The sequence below is a fragment of the Empidonax traillii genome, unplaced genomic scaffold (genome assembly GCF_003031625.1).
Source record: "Empidonax traillii isolate 1590-97213 ecotype Southwest subspecies unplaced genomic scaffold, ASM303162v1 scaffold170:size2694500, whole genome shotgun sequence".
Lineage (NCBI taxonomy): Eukaryota > Metazoa > Chordata > Aves > Passeriformes > Tyrannidae > Empidonax > Empidonax traillii.
The window spans coordinates 427,980-446,041 of NW_020955363.1; the positions used below are offsets into that span (position 1 = coordinate 427,980).

The following is an 18,062-nucleotide window of genomic DNA, read 5'->3' on the forward strand; positions in this document are numbered from 1 at the left end:
CAGTCCTTATGTGGCTGATGGCTAAAATGCCCTCGTAATGTGAACTGGTCACCATTAGCAGGACAGGTCAGACACTGGTGTGAAGTGGATCTGATTGAATGAGGTAGTTCCCGTGGATGTGATTCACTCCTGAAATCAGGAGGTGGGGAAAGGTGCTCCAGGCACCCCAGCAAAGGTTCTCCTGGAGAGATCCCAGTGGAGCAGGTACTTCCCTGCTGCCTGTGGAGAGACCACACTGCAGCCAGGGGTAAAGTGTGAGGAGGGAGGAAGAGCTGAGAGAAGCTCTGACCATATCCCCCCAGCCTTCAAACCTCCATACTGCTTGGGGTGTGGGAAGGGCAGAGGAGTTGGGGGTGAATTTGGGCCTGGGTAAAAGGTAGGAGTGGAGGAATAAAAAAGTATTTGTTTCTCCCTCTTCAGGACTCTTTTAATTTGCAATAAATTATTTTTCCCAGAAGATGAGTCTGTTTTGCCCATGATGCAAATGGGTAAGTGATCTCCCGCTCTTTATCTCCCCCAGCCCTGTTGAGGAGGGGGGAGTGAGCGAGCATTGGGGCAGGTGGCTGGAGCTGGCCAAGGCCAACACACGCCAGTTGTTTTGCATCAGGCATTTAAGTGTGTTTTTCCCACTTCCAGAGGAGTCAGTGTTTGAGCAGAAGAGCAAAGGGCAAATAAGATAAGCAACCAGGAACAGAATGTTGGTAGTTTTTTGGTCACTGTTATGTTTCCCTGGAACAGGGAATAGGAGCTGCATGGCTGAATGTTCGAGTTGCTCCCAGGAGCAGTCTGAGGTTGACCACTGTGTTGTGTAGAGCCTCATGTGGGTGAGACCAAAGAACTTTGCCTCTCTTGCCTCCGTGTGGCGTTGGACAACACAAAATTGGGAATGTACCCAAGACACACAGGCACAGTGAAATGAAAGCAGAGATGAGATACAGCGTACAAGGGCTACCTTCTCTTGATCTGTAATTCTCTTCTGTCTTTCAGGAAAAGAGATTCCTGAAAGATTGCATTAATTGCATTACTGTGTGTGGTCCCATCATGAGAGCTAGGGAGGTAAGAGCTGTAACATCCAGGGAGGGCTAGTGAGAAATGAGGGGAGGGAGGAAAGGAACAGAGGAGGAAGACAGAGCTTTTGATACAAGGTCGCAGTCATCTAAAACACATTGCAGTAAATTGGGGCAGGGGGAAAAAAAAGGCCTGTATGTGGGAATATCCTTTACACAGCAAGCATTCTCTTTTGCCATGTGTGGTATGCAAGCCACTTCACCTGGAGCTTTTTCTCTCAACAGTAGTGGCTTGGAAAGGCAGGTCAGTATCACTCCCTGTTTTAGGGATGGAGTAACTGAGGCATATGATGATAAGGTTACCCCTGCTGATGTATACAGAGAATTGAGATCTCTGAATCCTGCCTTTTTTTAAGGCAAACCGATGGTCCAGCCAGAGGTATGATCTACTTATTTCAGCAAAAGCAGTTCCCTGCTTTGCAAAGGCCACACTTGGTATTTTTGCTGAATGCTATGGTGTTTCTGTTCAGGGATCCTGAGATACCATTGAGGTATTCAAATATTTGTGTGGTTTTCCAGCATAAGTGAGGTATTCAATGAAAGGGGAGAAGCAATGTAGCATATGTGAAAGCTGACAGGAATTAGAAGAAACTACTGCAGTAGTCAACCTGGGGTACCATGCTATATAATAATTTCAAATATTCAGACTCTTTGTGAGGTTCTGTGGGGACTTAAATGTAGATTATAATGGTATCTTATGTAAGTTCATTCCAGCACTGCAAAATTAAAAAAAAAAAAATCACCAAAGATAAAAATTTTAATTAAATTCTTTATCTTTGATTGAAAATTTAACTTCCAAAGGAAGATTAACATAGCATCATGAGTAACCATGGGATGATTTCATCACTACTAATTTGAACATGAAATGCATCAGCATATAGAATTCAGACGGCTTTGTGAATTAAAAGCCTCTGATGTCTGTATTAGAAATATCCTGCGGATATAATTTACGTATCAAAGCTTCCATTCTACTTTTGTTACAGCATATGGTGGTTAGCTCTGATGGTGCTTTATATTTTAGAGTGCCAGTGACTCACTGATATTCTTAACCATTTTCCTCTGCTGAGCTTGCAAGTGAGAATTACTTTTTTGCTGTTGTGTGTGAAAAGAGACAGACAACCTTTAACCTTTTTGAACTCTCTTACTTTATATATTGGCACAAGAGGAAAAGTAGTGATCTTCTAGAAAAATCCAGGCTGTCATCCTGGACACTGGGCTTTGTATTTTGTTTTTAATTTGAATTATCCCAGTAACTTCTTTTTTGCTCTGTTCAACATGATGTTGTGCTTATAACTCTCATGAAGGAAAATAAAGCAAGCCAGGGAGCATCAAAATTCCTGTCACTTTTACATGTTTAGTAAAATAAACCAATAAAAACTTTTTATGAAAAAAATGAAAATTAATAAGTGAAAAAGCTTTAAAACCAAAGTGTTTTCCCCCTACCCTTGGAAATATGTTTGTTTTGTTTTATTATGTTTTTATTTTGAAAACCTTTCCTTTAAATTGCAATCTTTTGAAAGATAAGTCAGCTCCAATAACTCCCAAAACTTTTTTTGGTGACTCCATTGTTTCTGAAATCACAGAAACTTCAGTTTCTGTGTAAGAGATTGTGATTAAAGTTACAATAAAGTACACTTCAAAAATTAAGAGGTACATTGTTGAGATATTTTTAACAAATTTGTTTTCATTTTTAAAATAATTGTAACATCAAAGTACTTGGAGCAAAAGGGGTAATTGATATTGTTAAACTGAAAAACTTGGGAAATTTAAATTTTATTATGAAATAATGGGAAGAAGAAAAAGTTATCTGAGGATGATGGAACTAGAATCAAAATACATTTTTGATTTTAGACAGTTGGGTTAGAGTAGAAAAGACTTTCCAGTGCCACTGGGGATGTAAGCTTCTCTTTGTGCTATTCCCTTATTTGACAGCAGTCCTGTTTGAGCAGGGGCATTGAGCTCTTCATTTGAGCTGCTGAGGTCCTGTGAGACCGTAACTTTCCATGCTGACTTCTGTGGGAGAAAGTCTTGTTGAGATCACACTTCGGTAAAAGCTGTGTGGAACAGAAAGTCCTGATCAGAAAAGGGGTCTGTGAACAGACATATTTGCTTTTCACTGTCTGCTTCTTCAGGTCTTGCCTCCAGCTGAGTCTGTGATAAATAAATAAGGAGGAGCAGCAAGGTGGACAAGCTGCTGGAAGGGCTGCTAAGCACCTGCTTGCAAGGTGTCCCCACTTAAGAAGGTGCCTGAAGCAGTAAAGCCAATGGACCACAGTAGCTTTCCATAATGTCTTTGTTAAGCAGCACTCCTGCCCAGCTAAGCAGAGCTTCAGTTCAAGAAGAAAAAGAGATAAATATAGAATGATATATGATTTTTCTTTGAATTTAGAACTACGAAGTTCAATGCTTGTTTGGCAAAGAAAACCATTGTATTTAACTTTTTGAAGGTTGTGTATCTGTATTTTCTGCAGTAACTTAATTGTAAAGTATAAAGTGCTTTTGTCCACCTGTGAAATACTACTCCATTTATTTTCATTAATTATATTTTAATGATTTAATATCTATAGTATTTATTGAAATAAATAATTTAATATAATTAATCATGTAGTAATAATTGCTTGGTTAATTATTAATATAATTCTTCTGATATGTCTGCCATTCATTTGAGGCCTTGCTTACATTTGGGGGTCCATTAATTTCGGAAAGATTTGTATCAGTTAAGCTTTGCCTCCCTAATGAAACTTGGAATTAAGTGTCTGAGCTTGTTAGGGCTTCCTATATGCAGCTGATGCAAAATAATAGCCAACAACTGAGGGAGGAGAGCAAAGAGATGATGATCTTTGTTATATAAATAAACCTCTGTGCTCCTTTATGGCAACAGGTTTTTTTGCCAGTGTGCCTTTTTCACATTGTTCTTCTGGCATGTCAACTTTTTTGTACATAAACTATTCAGTACCTAATGGGGGATCTATAAGAGAGGTGGGGAGGGACTTTTTACAAGGTCATGTTCTGATAGGACAAGGAGTAATGGCTTTAAACTGAAGGAGGGCAGGTTGAGATTAGATATTAGGAAGAAAATTATTACTGTGAGAGTGGTGAGGCACTGGCACAGGTTGCCCAGAGAAGTTGTGGCTGACCCATTCCCTGGAAGTGTTCAAGGCCAGGTTGGATGGGGTTCTGAGCAATCTGGTCTAATGGGAGGTGTCCCTGACTATGGCAGGGCATAGGAACTAGATAATTTTTAAGGTCTCTTCCAACCCAAACCATTCTGTGATTACATGATTTGAAACAGTATGGGAAATAGATAATTTACCTACGCTTGGATCTGCAGAATAAAACTTTCCACATTTGCAGTGATGAGTATTTTTCAGGCATTTTCATATGCTTTTCAGAATTTAACTTAGTTGTCAGAGTACTCCAAAGATCTAAATATAGCAGACTGTAGTGTTTTGAAGTGATAGTTTAGAATGAATTTCCACATCTCAAGACTGGCACCTGTTTGATCAGAATACAGTGAATTATGCCCACTCCTACTGCATTTCACTATCCATTTCTGGTTGCATGCATATTAATGGTGATTCAGTATGCCTTTTGTGCTTGGCAGTCTGATTTTCACAGCTAAGAGGTAAATATAAATAGCATGATTTCAATTGCAAAACATTGATTTCCTCCCAAAGCAGATGTTTTTTTATCTAGCTAGTGGTAGGATATTTCAAGGCAAGATCACTGTTCCTATTTACATTTAAAGATAAAGAGCAAAAAGAAAAGAACACCTTGATATATTTGTATTTTGATTGTTAAGTATTGGCTTGTTTCTCTGACAAGCTTTCCTTCACTAAGGTATCTCGGATATCCAAACTGCTTTTAAAGGATGAATGGTATAATCAGTTTTGTTTTTCTTTATTTTTAATTAGAATTCTGGTTAATTTTGATCTTGATGCCGGTTGATTACATGGCTTTCCTTTCATTTTTTCCACAAGCAGCTCCAAAATACTATGAAATAAAAAAGCTTTTGAATTGTTGATGTCAGTGACAGAAGGGAGCAGAAGACTCTGCTGTTGCAGATCTTACCAGAGCAGCAGCGAAGTTATCGGCTTTTCTAATTAGGAGCTTTCTGAAGGTTACTGCCCTCATGGCTCAGATGCAGTACCAGATCACACTGTGTCTCTGTGGTCATCTTTGACAAGAAGTAAAGCTCAGCTTGTTCAGGTTTGGTCACTCAAGTAGGCATTTTTTTGTGTAAACAAGGACCTGATGAATATCTTCATCTCCCTCACATTTTGAATATTCTTTTCTCAAGAACTGAATATCTCTTCTGACTGAGCCAGAACTAGAGGCAAGAGTTTGAATCCCCATTAGCTTTTTTTAATGCTCCTGAAGCCAGGAAGAGGTTCCCTCACTTTCTGCTCTTCTTTCCAGTCTTTCTTTATGAAATCTATAGTCCAACTGCTATATGAAATGTTATCCAGCATTTTTAGCAGCATTTGCAGCCGTGGTTACATTTCCTTAGTTCCAGCTCAGAAAAAAAAAAACCCTTATCCCACCTCTGTGGGAATTTGTGTACAGTTTTAAGAGGCTTCCAGAATTGAGGTTTCATCTTTTGTTCCCTCCATAACAATAAAAGCAGAGTTAATTGTAACTGGCAGATGCTCAGTTTATGAAGTGCAAACAGATCTAGAATAACATGTGTGCAAGTGCCCAAGGTTAGATACACAAGTTAGTAAAAGGAATTTAAATTCATATTGTCTTGAAAAGAACTTTTCTATGTTGTTTGCATTTTTGAACTAAGTATGAAAACATTAAAGTGTTCTTTTTCACCCAGTAATATGATATATAGCTTATTTAGGTCAGAATGATTTTGGTGTCCAACCAAATACTTCAATCCTTATTAATGCGATAGCACAGGTGTTTTATAGAGTTTTATGTTTCTAAATTAGCTGGTAACTTCTTTTAAAGAAGCATTGATTTTTCTTTCTTTTCCAGTTTGCTCTTCTCGGTGTGTGTTGCAGTAAATGTCACATTGAATTTGTGACTCTGTGAAGCCTGCTATATCACAGAATTTTGAATGCCTAAGAGGTGTTTTTTTCTTCCTGTGCTAATCTTAATCAAATGACTGACCCTTGCTACTTACTTGGATTCATTGTGAGCTTCAGCTTTTTTTTTGTTTTTTTCCCACCCCTTTTCTTCTTTTATTCTTAGAAAATTTGATCATTCAACAGTTAGACTTCAGGCAGAACAGTAAATGACACATGGATAGTAATGAGGTCAGAAGCTCCCACATACAACCTGTTGAGTCTTCACAGAGGAGTTATGTCGTGCTAAATTATCTGCATGTGTTGGTGATCTGTATTCTGGCAAGGATGAATGAGAGGCTGAGCGTAATGAAAATCTCTAATAGAAGAAATGGTGGCCACATTCATTCTGGTGAATCCCACTCTCTGTCAGAACCATGTCTGCTGCCCCTGCTAAATCAAATTCTTTTTCAAGTTAACAGCTCTGAGACTGCCTGCTAGGCTACTGTGCTGAAAAAGGATTTCCCATTTTGGTTTGATTCTGACACCCTGTTTAGCTTCTGGAATTAATTGCTTTTGGAACCACTCTGTGGATAGGTGTAGTACTGCACCAAGTCTGAAGGAGCTAGAGTTTGACTCAAGAGGTAGATGGGCGGGTGTGTGGTTCTGTGATCATGGAAAGAAATATATGTGTGGTGGTTTCAATGGTGTGTGATGTCAATATTTTCATGATTCCCCCACTTCCTTTTCAATCCTGAAAACTGTGTTTATGTTTTCCGAGTGCAGAATTTGAGAGTGGAGAGCCGGATCTTTACCTCGAAGCTGCATCAAAGCCAGATTGTGAGTCTTGGGCTGTGGCGCTGGGAGAGGCGAACTTGGAAGGTTTGCGGAATAAAATTCAGCAGCTCCGGAGGTTGATCATGGAAATCAAAGAGGAGAGATCATCAGATGAAGCACGGCAGTTTCTCCCTCCATCCCAAGTAGACAGCCTAGGAGAGCCTCAGTTTACAAGTAAGTGCATATGCTCATCATCTTGAGTGCTACAACAAAGATGGCCCAGTCTCTCTAGCGGTACAGGTTGTGTCACACGCAGGGTACATAGTGCTGATTAACTTCTTGCTTGTCAAAGTGCAGTTGTAGAGGACGTACACTGATGAGAATGTCTTTAAATGCTTTTACCTGATTTTTTGGGTTATGCAGATAACCTTCAGGGGAATGAATGTGTGGTTACTATGTTTATGGCTTTTTCTCTCTAACCTGTTTTCTTCATAAGACTTAGAAATGTTTTTTTCCTCTTTTATGTCCTACACGAACATATGGAGTACTGTTTAAAATGTAGTTTGATAACTTTGATAAATGTATAAAGCTTTCACAGGTTTGTTCTTTGTGATATAAAAGCACTCAGGGGATTTGAATGCAAGTAGCCATATGTTGAGTTGTATTTGGTGCTCTGGTGTCTGCAGTTGCCCAGTCAGTTGATTAACTCTGCATCCAGCATTTTCCTAAAGGTGTTTCAGGCTAATATGCTAGTGGGAGAATTCTACTCAGAAATTTGGTATAATTCCATTTGAAAAAAAAAATAACAATCTTATTTGTTATATCTTTCTGACCTTTCCAAGCTCTGCAGCTGTAAATTTTCTGGCACAGCTGTGACTGATTAGCTACAGTAATGAGAACAGTGGGAAGCTACACTTATTCAGTGACATCAAGTTTGCATGGAGCAAAGTTATAGGTTTGGGGGCTTTATTTCTTTGTGGTTTATTTTTATGGTTGTGTGGGTTTTTTTAAGTAAAAATCTGGTTCTAGTTCGTATACCAATTTGGTCCTTCCCATCTGACCCATTTCTTCAATACTGACAAGTACTTAATGCTGTTCTCTGGAGACAATACAGAAATGTCAACAAGACACTGTTAAATTTCTACAAGCTTCACTGAGACTGTAGTTGTGATCCGATTACTTTCTGCAGCAGGTGAACAACTCCATGTTATTTACCTTTCCTTCCCTTCTTCCCTCCATTTGCTCTTGCTGCAGCTTTATTGTTCACTCCTCTATTCTAGCACAACAAGAAAATATTGTCCTTTGCAGTAAAATACGCAACAGAACATAATTCCACAATGGATTAGAATGTTCTTGTTCTATTAGAAAAGGAAATGGTGTGCTTATTTTCTAACAAAAATAAGTTGGTTTTGTCGGTCTACAGTTTGTTTGTAGGTCAATAAAGTGGTTATATTTTACTATATTAACCTGATTTACATACTTTCATAGAACATGGGTTTTGTTTTTTAATATGATGACATACCTACTTAAAAATTAGTTGTTATTTTTAGTATTTTCCCAATAGTATGTACTTAGTTGTTGTGATTGAAGGTCTTACAAGTACCCATCCATAAAAAGCTAGGTTTTTTTAATTAGTCTTCTTTCCCAGCAGCAGAAAGTTTTTGTTAAAAAGAAAAGTCTTTTTCAAAAGTAGGCTTTTTTTTTTTTTTCTAGGAAAGTATTTAATGCAAAGTTCTCTTTCACTGTAAGTTTGTAACATAAAGCAGTGGCAATGGCACGCAGTTAGAGGCATGTGAAAACTTTGCTATGTATTAAAAGCCAAGACATGGAAATCTAATTATTTCTAATTTCTTTTTTCCTTAATCTTTAAAGGTATTCAGAGAATTGCAAATGAGCCAAAGCTGGAGTTCAGTCTTGGTAAGATATCATTTTGAATTTTTGGAATTGTAGTGGCTTCTGTGTGTGTGTGAAGAGACTATACATACATATATATATATATAGAGAGAGAGAGAATCTTACAATGTAACATGTTACCTGTTTAAAGAAAAGAAAAAAAGCAGAGCCCTGGTTCCTTTAGGTGGGAGAGGTACCTGAGGTGCCTGTGCGTGTCTTTTGAAATGCTGATTATAGTTTCTTAATTGGTTGGAATGGCTTAAGGTCTATTGAATTCTCTAATGCTGTGCTGCTGTACCAAACTGAAAATCTTCCCAATAGCTTTTGTGAATGTCATTTGTGAAATCCTGCTTATTTGGGAAAAGACATTCAAGTAGAAGGTTTTAAAAAGATATTTTATTCAGATAAGAATCCTGTTGCTTTAGAATGAACTTGTATTTAAAAGTGATATTATTTTGTGGAGTCAATACAAATGTTTACCTGATTTTGACTTTTTATACTTAGTATAAGTAATTAGTATATGTGGACTATATGTTGCTATAGTATGTAAGAGAACTTTTTTTGGGGAGGTGTTGTATCAGCTCAAGCCTCCCCCTCTGTTCAGAGCTACATATCCTGATCAAGATTGCTCAGTAAGTCGAGCAATCTAATTGAATGATCATGTATTTGTGATACAAGATAAAGGTGCACAGTATTTGCAGCCCAGACTGCTTTTTGAAAGCAAGATTGTCTGCTTTGTCATTGTTCTTTCAGTGCAAAAGCTTTGAAGCTTCTGAAATAGTAGGTGACATAGTTATTTGCTGTAGAAGCACTAAGTACAATAATTTCCTATCAGCAATAAGAATGATAGCTAGGTTTAGTTGATTAATGGTTGAACTCTCTCTTCAAGTTGTCTTCTCCAGCTTAAATGGTCCTGTGGTTATTCCCTGCTCCTGTCTGTGGGAAAATAACACAATTGCAAATAGTGTATAGTTTGAAATATCTGATGCTATCTCTTCCATGCATTCAGAACAGACTAAAACTTGTCAAAATTGTTATGGTTTTCACATCCATATGATCTGCTAATACTCATCTCATGTACACTGAGAAACTTTTACCCATTGTTAGTCAATATCTGTTACATTTATTCTGGTGTAAAAACTTTACAACATCTATTGCAAAAGAGTGTGTGAATGTGAGGAAAAGGGAAATATGCATAAGGAGGATATTATATAAATACTCCACTATGTGGAGATACTGAATTATCTACAAACAAATGTCCCTCAGAAACTCCCAAACACAGTAAACAGAGTGGCATCAGTGACTGTAGGTTCTGTTTCTGCCCATTCCATCATGGGAACCTGTTTCCTGACCTTGTCCTTGGATCTGGGTTTTACTTGGCTTGTGTGCAGCTGCAACTATGCTGATGTAAAAGCTGATACCCTAAAGCTGTGCCCTCTGGGGCAGATGCAGTTCTGTTTGATGCAATCATTTTTAGATTTGCTTTAACTTCATCTGGGTATCTTTATCTGTATGTCTTTTAAAAATTGGATAGTTATGACATTACAAAAAACTTTGTCTAAAAGTTTTGTTTGTTTGTTTTCTATAGGGACTATTCCTGCTGAAATTATTAAATGTTGGCATGGAAGAAAGGCCTAGGTCTCTGTTGGGGAATCGCCATGCCATAATAATTGTTAAGAGGGATTTAAACTCTTCTGTGCTTTTCATTATGTATTTTATAGGTGATGTGACTAATATTTGGGCTTAGCTAAGAATTGCAGCGTTACAGCGATACCAAACTCCCAGAATGACTCTGGTGTGATGTAGGAGAGGAAGGAAGGTGCTACAGGTGGTGATGGCCAATTAAATGAGCAATGCTTCAGAAGTTGCTTTCAGTGATAAATGTGCCCCACCAGGCAAGAAGTGTAGGAACAAAGTAAAGCCATTTTCAGACTTTTTTAGGCTTCTGCTGGACAGATCTCTGTTCACTCAGGGTGTCAGTGTTTGTGTTTTGTGTTGGGTTGTTTCTAGTAGGCATTTATGTTCTGTGGTTTGTTCTCCAGCATTATTGATTGAGTCATTGCAGCTCTGTGAGTGATCTCCTACATTGACTTCTGCTGCTGCTAAGGTAACAAATCAGAGTAACACCATAAACCTCTTGGTTTTGACTGGTACTCCTGCCCAGTGTCGTAAGCCAGGGATATTTGGCCGTGCAGGGAATTGTATAAAGCTGATTCTCAGTGTCTTGCTCCTAAAATAATGGTACATATTTAAACGTAACACATTTGCATTAGGGAAATCCAGCATTCTGTGCTGTTCACCTGGTTACTAACAGGGCTGGAAGGGACATCGCTCTAACAGCCTGGACTGGGCATCTGGGGAACATGCTCTGCTGCTGGCAGGCCAAGGACACTGGTTGACTGACATGGCCCTTTGAAGGCTTGGATTATGTCTAATTAAAGACTTGGCATTAACTTTAGCTAATCAAGGGCTTCCAAGATCTCTCTGTGAGGTGGTGCAAAGCAGGATGAGATGGGAGAGGGATTTGCTGTGAGCGAGCACACTGCTGTCATGTGTGCCTGGCTTAAGTAACCAAATCTTAGGGCTCTATAGAGACATTTCAACTTGATTAAGCTGGTCTTTGGCATTTAGAATTCGGAAGGCAAATCTATCAGCTAATGACCTATAAAGCTGTTCTGTAGCCCTGAAAGAATGGCTTATAGCTATAATTTTGTTCATATGCACTGTATAATCAATATTATATTATTGAAGTAGCATATATATAAATGCAAATAGACATTTACTTATATCAGTTCTTATACATGTTTTTAACTGTATTAAAAAAATTGAAAGTTTTCTAATTACTGTATTTTGACTCTTCTGTCACTAGTTGGTCAATAAATAATATTCAGAAATGGAACTTGAGTAACTGAAACAAAATGCAGCTCTTTAATAATATTTGGATACTGCCTAATACATGAGTTTTATTTAGGGGCAGTAAATACCGCTTTTCAAAGTCTGAGGTTCTGATAACTAGATTTTGAAATAACGTTATTAAAGTCTTCCTAGGGCTTTGTATTCTGTTGTGGTAGCTGTCTTGCCGCATCCTATATCCCTAATACCCTGGAAAGCATTCTCTTCATAAAATTTTGGGAACATTGCCTTCTTTTATTTTATTTTAAAGTTCAGTAAAGTGTCTATTTTTTTTTTTCTATTTTCCTGAGGTTAAAGCAAAGAAATAAAACTCTTATGAGTTACAACTTTCTACTGGAATACACTCAGGATTTTCAGGAGTGCACCTTCTCATACTCGTAACATAACTTTGGAGTCAGAGCTTTCTTTAGACTAAGATTTTTGATTTTTTTTTGTATTTCTGGGGACTCTTGGGAAAAATGGCTGATTTCTGAACCCTGTAGCTGCTGAGAAGTTTCACTTTGCAAACTTTCTCCTGTTGTTTGGCTTTTCAAGTCATCATGTTCTGCCTGCTGTTCCATGAAACGCTAGGAGGTAGCAGGGTGCTGACCAGAGAGGAGAAACAGAGCCAAAGGAATCAAAACAGACAGTGGGCCTGAAAAACAAACCAACCTAACCCACAGTGAAGCTGATAAGAATCTTTCCCATGACTTTGAAGTGTGCAGGATTAGTTCTTTCATAGATGTTTATTTTGGAGCTACTGTTCTTGGCTGCTTCTTTAAAATATCCCATCCCTTGAGTCCCAGATGTAACTAAATATGGTGTAGGTTCCTGACTTCACATTGATGGAGCGTAGCTACTCTGTGGTATGTGAACTCAGCTAAAGTATCAGGTAATCGTTATGGGAAACAAATTATATTTTAGATGTGAAGTTTTTGAGAGCTTGTACCTCAAAAGGTATTTGCATTTACCTGGTGGTGAACTGACAAAGCAGCACACAAAAACTCCAATAATCAGAAAAATAAGGGAGTGGGGTAGAAGGCACAGTTAGTAGTCAAAGTGCTCAAACATGAGCTTGGTTATGAACATGATGTTAACATGGAGAAATAAATAAGAAAAGAAAAATCCAAAAAGTTCAAGACTCAGTGATCAGTAGAATTCATTTTGACACATTTTAGTGGTTTTTGTATTTGTGTCATGGGTTAGAGTTGTGAAGAGAGGGCAAGGGATATTGTGGGTGTGGTACAGTGATCTAAATACCTGTATAGAAAGGAATGTTCCTGCAAATACTGTAGGCATATTCAGACAGAAATTTTAGTGAGAACACCTGTCTGGCATTTCCAAAAGCTCTGATTTTTTTGGCAAATATGTTAGGGCAGTGAAGTTTGATGGACTGCTCTGTTACTGAGTAACGTCTTGGTACTTTTCAAAATATAGCATAACCCAAATCTTGTGGTTATGTCCTTTTAAAAAATCTCGTTAAATGGTGCACAATTTACAGAAAAATTCAAGTAGTTGAAAGAATTCAAATTAGAAATTTCTACGTTATTTATTTTTTCATTTTACCAAGTAATGGGTTGATACAAAAACAGTCTATCTGTAAATGCAGAAGTTTTTATTATCCACTGTCTTATTTTTCCCCAAGTGATATTGTAATGGCATCTCTTGGAAAAGACTTTGAAGCAGATTTGATTCTCCATACTGAATATAAATGGTACATTGATGGTGCTTAAAGAGCATAACAAAATGATTTTTCCTATTCTGAAACATAATTTGGAGCTCTTTCAGCAACAGCTGTTCCTAGAAGAATGATAAGAAGAAAGACTTGTTTTATCCATATCACAGACTTGAAGCCAGAGTCTTGATCCTGGCAGAACTTTCCCATCTCGTTTGGTTATCCTTCTACTTCATCAAGTTATGAGTTGTTGAATAACTGATGCTTTGTTGTGTTAACCAAATAAAATGAAAACAAACAAACAAACAAAACATCATCATCATCATCATCGCACTTTTGAGTAAATATAAAAAGTGATAATTTCTCTGTGAATCAAAATCACATTGTCACTTACTGCTGAAGGGTATTTGTCCCTCAAAAAAGCTAAGTGTTGGCCATGTTAGGAACAACAGTAGCAAAAACATGAAAATGAAGGCTGAGTTTGTGATTTTTAGATTTTATTTTTACATTTTACTCTTTTTTGTTCTAACTTTGCTGAAGTTTCTTCTGGTCCCACAAAAATTCCATCTTCCACCAAACAAGGTAGTCAGGTTTTTTTCCTAGTTTTACAGATGTATATTAGATGCTGTTTCTTCCCAGCAACAACAAAAAGTAGATTAAAGATAATTTAAATTGAACAGAAGACGTCCAGGAAGTACAAACGCTACCATGTGATTGGAAAGAATGCTCTTCTTTTCCTCTGGGAACTACTTATTGGGCTTTTTTCTGCTTTGAGACTTTTGCACTGCCACATGAGATGCCTTAAATGGAGTTTATTCATAGTAATAAGAATAATAATTCCCAGTGTTGCTGGGATGAGTTCTTTTTTGACTGAAAGGAATCCTCCCAAAGAGGTAGCAATTCAAACCCAGTCTAGGAGATTGTAGACATGTTTGAGTGGGTTTGATTTAGGACTTTAATGTTTTTACATTAATTTCTAGGGGAGTTTCTTCTTCCTCCATTTAGGCAAGTGAACTTGAGTAACTTCCAGTCGATTTCAGTGCAGTTAAAGCAACAAGTGGCAAGATCTTCCAAAAATCCTCTAAGGTAGTGAATGCCCATCACCTGTCATGTCATACTGTTATCTTTTAGCAGCAGTTGATGAAGGATGGAAACTTTCTTTATTGTATGCAGATATTGTGTGAACACTGTTGAAAAAGGATTTGAGGATGGATTTGCCAAGACTTGACATTCTTTTTTATCCACCTCTCTTCCCACAGTACTTTGTTAACTTTTGAGAAGGATTTCGGGATCCTGTGATAGCCCTTGTGAATTTTTTTTTTTAATATATACTTAGACAGTTTCTGAAGCTCTGCTCCTTCAACATTTTGCACCTCTTTAAAAGGCCCAAACTGCCTAGATACTACCATTGTGACTTGGTAATTTTAGGCCATTTTGTTGTAATAAAGTAGCAATAATGCCATTACTGAAGCAACTAAAAATACAAAGGGGATGTATTGGTGTGTTTTCTCTTTAAAATCTTGCCTTTAGAGTCTTGCATTACTCTTCTGTTATGGGCTTAGTCAGCCTGCCTATTGCAGAAGTTCTCCCATTCCATTTGACAGTGTCAGTCTGCATTCTTTATTAGGCTTTCCAATTTCATTCATTGTATTCCCCCTCACTTTGTGCATAATGTATTATACCATTCTGATTTGCTAACCTACAGTGTTCACTACATTAAACCCTCTTTTGAGCATTTTATGTATTAAAAAAAAAAAAAAAAAGAAAAAAAAAATCCAGGAAATAGGGGGTGAGGGACGTGGACGCATACCCCAAAAAGCTCAAAACTAGAATAGTTTTCTAAAACTTATATCCTTGTTCAGTTTTTTAACAGATATACTGGGCTTGAGTCTTAGAGAACTAGGCCAGATTTTCAAACCAGTACCTGTAGGCACTATAATTCTGGAAATCTGTCCTTCAATCCCTTTGGGGCAGGGAGTGTCTTCATTTGCATTGCAGCTAGAGAGGCTGTTAAGTATTAATCTGTACTACTTGCATTGCTGAACATGCAAGGACTCAAAAGTCCCCAGTAGTGGAACTTGGGAAGATGTTCAGTTCATGTTCTGCCTGCCTTTTGCACTTTAGACAATCTGAAAAATTCTTTCTATACTGCTATGTACTTTATATTTACATAGAGTTCTTTATCTATATATTTGTATATAAAATTATATAGATATCTATTCTATGTAGTTCATATCTATGAAAATTTGTTGCTGAAAACCTATCATATCTAGTGTAGCATTACTGATTTTTTAACAGTGTGAGTTATCTACTTGGTTTGTGTCAGTAAGAAGCAATTCTTGATAGAAGTAGTCAGAGAAATACTTTGAACTTGTTGGCATCCATTTGATATTTAATGATTTTCATTAAAGAGCTTTGAGTTGTCTAAATTCAATTTCTGTGTAGGTGTTAGAGATTAAAATTCTACATTACACTGTGCTATGTAGGAGTTACCACAGTGGGCTTGTTAAATGCTGGGGTGTTTCTTTACTCTGAAGTCGGTCAGAGCAGATGATGAACCAGCATGAGGGAGTAAGTTCCTGATTGAGCATATTCCAGTATGATGGAGTTACAGGAGTCCATTGTTTTACTGATGCAAGTGGTAAGTAGCATGAGGATGTTTCAGGGTATCAGTATTAAACCCAGGTGCAAACTGAGTTTCAGGCAGTTTTCTTCCATTCTGCCCTGTGAAATTGAACTATTTCCTGTTTCTGGAAGCTTTTGCTTCTAAGAAAAAAACTATATTTGAACTGTCAGGATAAAGTGAATGACAACCTTGTAAATACAAAAGTGCTTGAATCAGGGCTGTGACTAAGAGAAACTTTTAAATCTAATAGAATAAAGATTCTCACAGTGACTCTCACATGTTTTGATATAAATGCTTATCTAGAGATAAATTTTGAATAGCTATGGCTAATCTGTTTAGAGAGTAGTTTGTAGATACCTGAATTTGAAAAGCTATTTAACAGTTGAAAGCGTTTTTTGGAATTTAACCATTCTGAGAGACAGGGGTTTATCATCTAAGCTCTCGAATGATGCAGCAGATAATAGGATTAAATTCTGTGAAAATGTACAAATTCTGAAATCTTGTCAGAGTTAGCAAACTGCTGCATTTACAAGGCCAGGGAAAAAGGAGGATGAGGCTAGGAAGGACCTTTTTTTTTTTTTTTCAAATCGTAAGTAAATAAAATTGGTAGGCTTCTTAGGTAAAATCAGTTTCTTCTTGATACTGAAAATGCTGCTTTTGTGTCTATGTCACATTTTTCTCATAGACTTTGTAATTGTTGTATCATGTCTGCAGAATTCGTTTTAGCCAAAATTTCAAAGGGATAAGGTTGTGTCTACTGAAAACTCTGTTTTCTTTGAGTTTGGGTGCCAGTTCAGTATCCCAGGGAGGCTGGAAACTAGAAACAGATTGATTACAACTCAGTCATTGTGTGCATTCATCTACCTCATTCCTTACCAATAAGGGTACTCATTCTAGTAATTCCATTTTCTGAGGTAAAATACTCCTAGCTATCAGTGATTTTTATGATAATTTGTAAAGCTGATGGAAAGTTACATAGGAAAAGTGTTTCCAGAGTTATTTAAGAATTTATAGATGTAGGTAGAGATTTAATGCAGTTCTGTCAATTTTGAGCTACCTTATTAATTTTTTTCTCACTTAGGTATTAAAAAACCAACCACAAACAACTCAGTGGGTACCCTAATTTGTCCTTCAGGGTTGGCTTCTGAAAGAATCGGGTGTTCTGGTGAATGTAACATAAATTTTTTGATTATTCTAATGAAATGGAAAACTTGTGTTTCCAGGGTATTTTTAAACGAGTTCAATAGGAATGTAGGATTAATGATCATTAAGTTGGAGAGAAGTTATTTTTGGCACATACTTCTGCTCTTTTTTCATCATTATTTTTTCTCTTCCTGCTTTTCCCTCTAAAAAATACCTCCTACTGCACATACTTTCTCCTACTTGTCTTGCCAGCCGATGTGCTCTTTCCAGTTCAATATTTGAACCTCATTCTCTCAAATGAGGCTCTTCAGATTCCCTAGGATGACTCCCATGTAGGTCTCATACTGGGAGACTTGATTTGTAGGGCTGTCTTTGTCTATGCACCTACGTGTGGCCTTTGAGGTGCTGGAGTGGCAGAACAGAGCGAGTGACAGAGGTTTGTGTCAGCTCAGGAGCTGAGCTGGGAAGGGCAGAATGATGGTTTACCTGGCAGAAAACTGCCATGGAAGGAGTTCTTATGGGCATCATCTTCCTAGAAGTGACTGGCACTGAGCCCACTCTCCCATTACATCCCCACATAACCATAGATCCAGCTCTTGAATGACCTGATGGCTTTGTGCTTACCTAATATGACTGATTTCTCTGTGGATCCAGGAAATTTTTTTCTGAATGAAGAGGGCTATTTAGATGTTTATTAAAAATAATTTCTAATGCAGATATTTGTACTCAACAAGCCAAATAAGGATGAGTTATTCCTTTGTTTTTACAGAAAGCTCTGTAAGACTTCCTTACCTGCAACAGAGATTTGGATGGCAATCCTGGCACTGCTATCTTCTTCCAACCTTTCCCTACCTCCCAGGAAGCTGACATTTTAACTATTCAGAATGCAATTGATTTATTTTTTTTTTAATTCCTTAACTGTGCTGTTGTCAGCGAGGCTTAGAAAACATACAGTGTCTGCAGTTCGTTTTCAGCAA

The 18,062-nt window shown here is 37.5% G+C and overlaps 1 protein-coding gene across 4 annotated transcripts in view; it reads left to right on the forward strand.

Moving 5' to 3' along the window:
* The window catches only part of INPP4B (inositol polyphosphate-4-phosphatase type II B), a 336,440-nt gene that overhangs the window by 131,216 nt on the left and 187,162 nt on the right, over positions 1 to 18,062 (forward strand). For all 4 annotated transcript variants that reach the window (XM_027885672.1, XM_027885673.1, XM_027885671.1 and 1 more), the window contains 2 exons: positions 6,866 to 7,090; positions 8,729 to 8,773. In XM_027885672.1, coding sequence (XP_027741473.1) covers positions 6,866 to 7,090; positions 8,729 to 8,773 — 270 coding nt within the window. The remainder of the gene's footprint in view (positions 1 to 6,865; positions 7,091 to 8,728; positions 8,774 to 18,062) is intronic.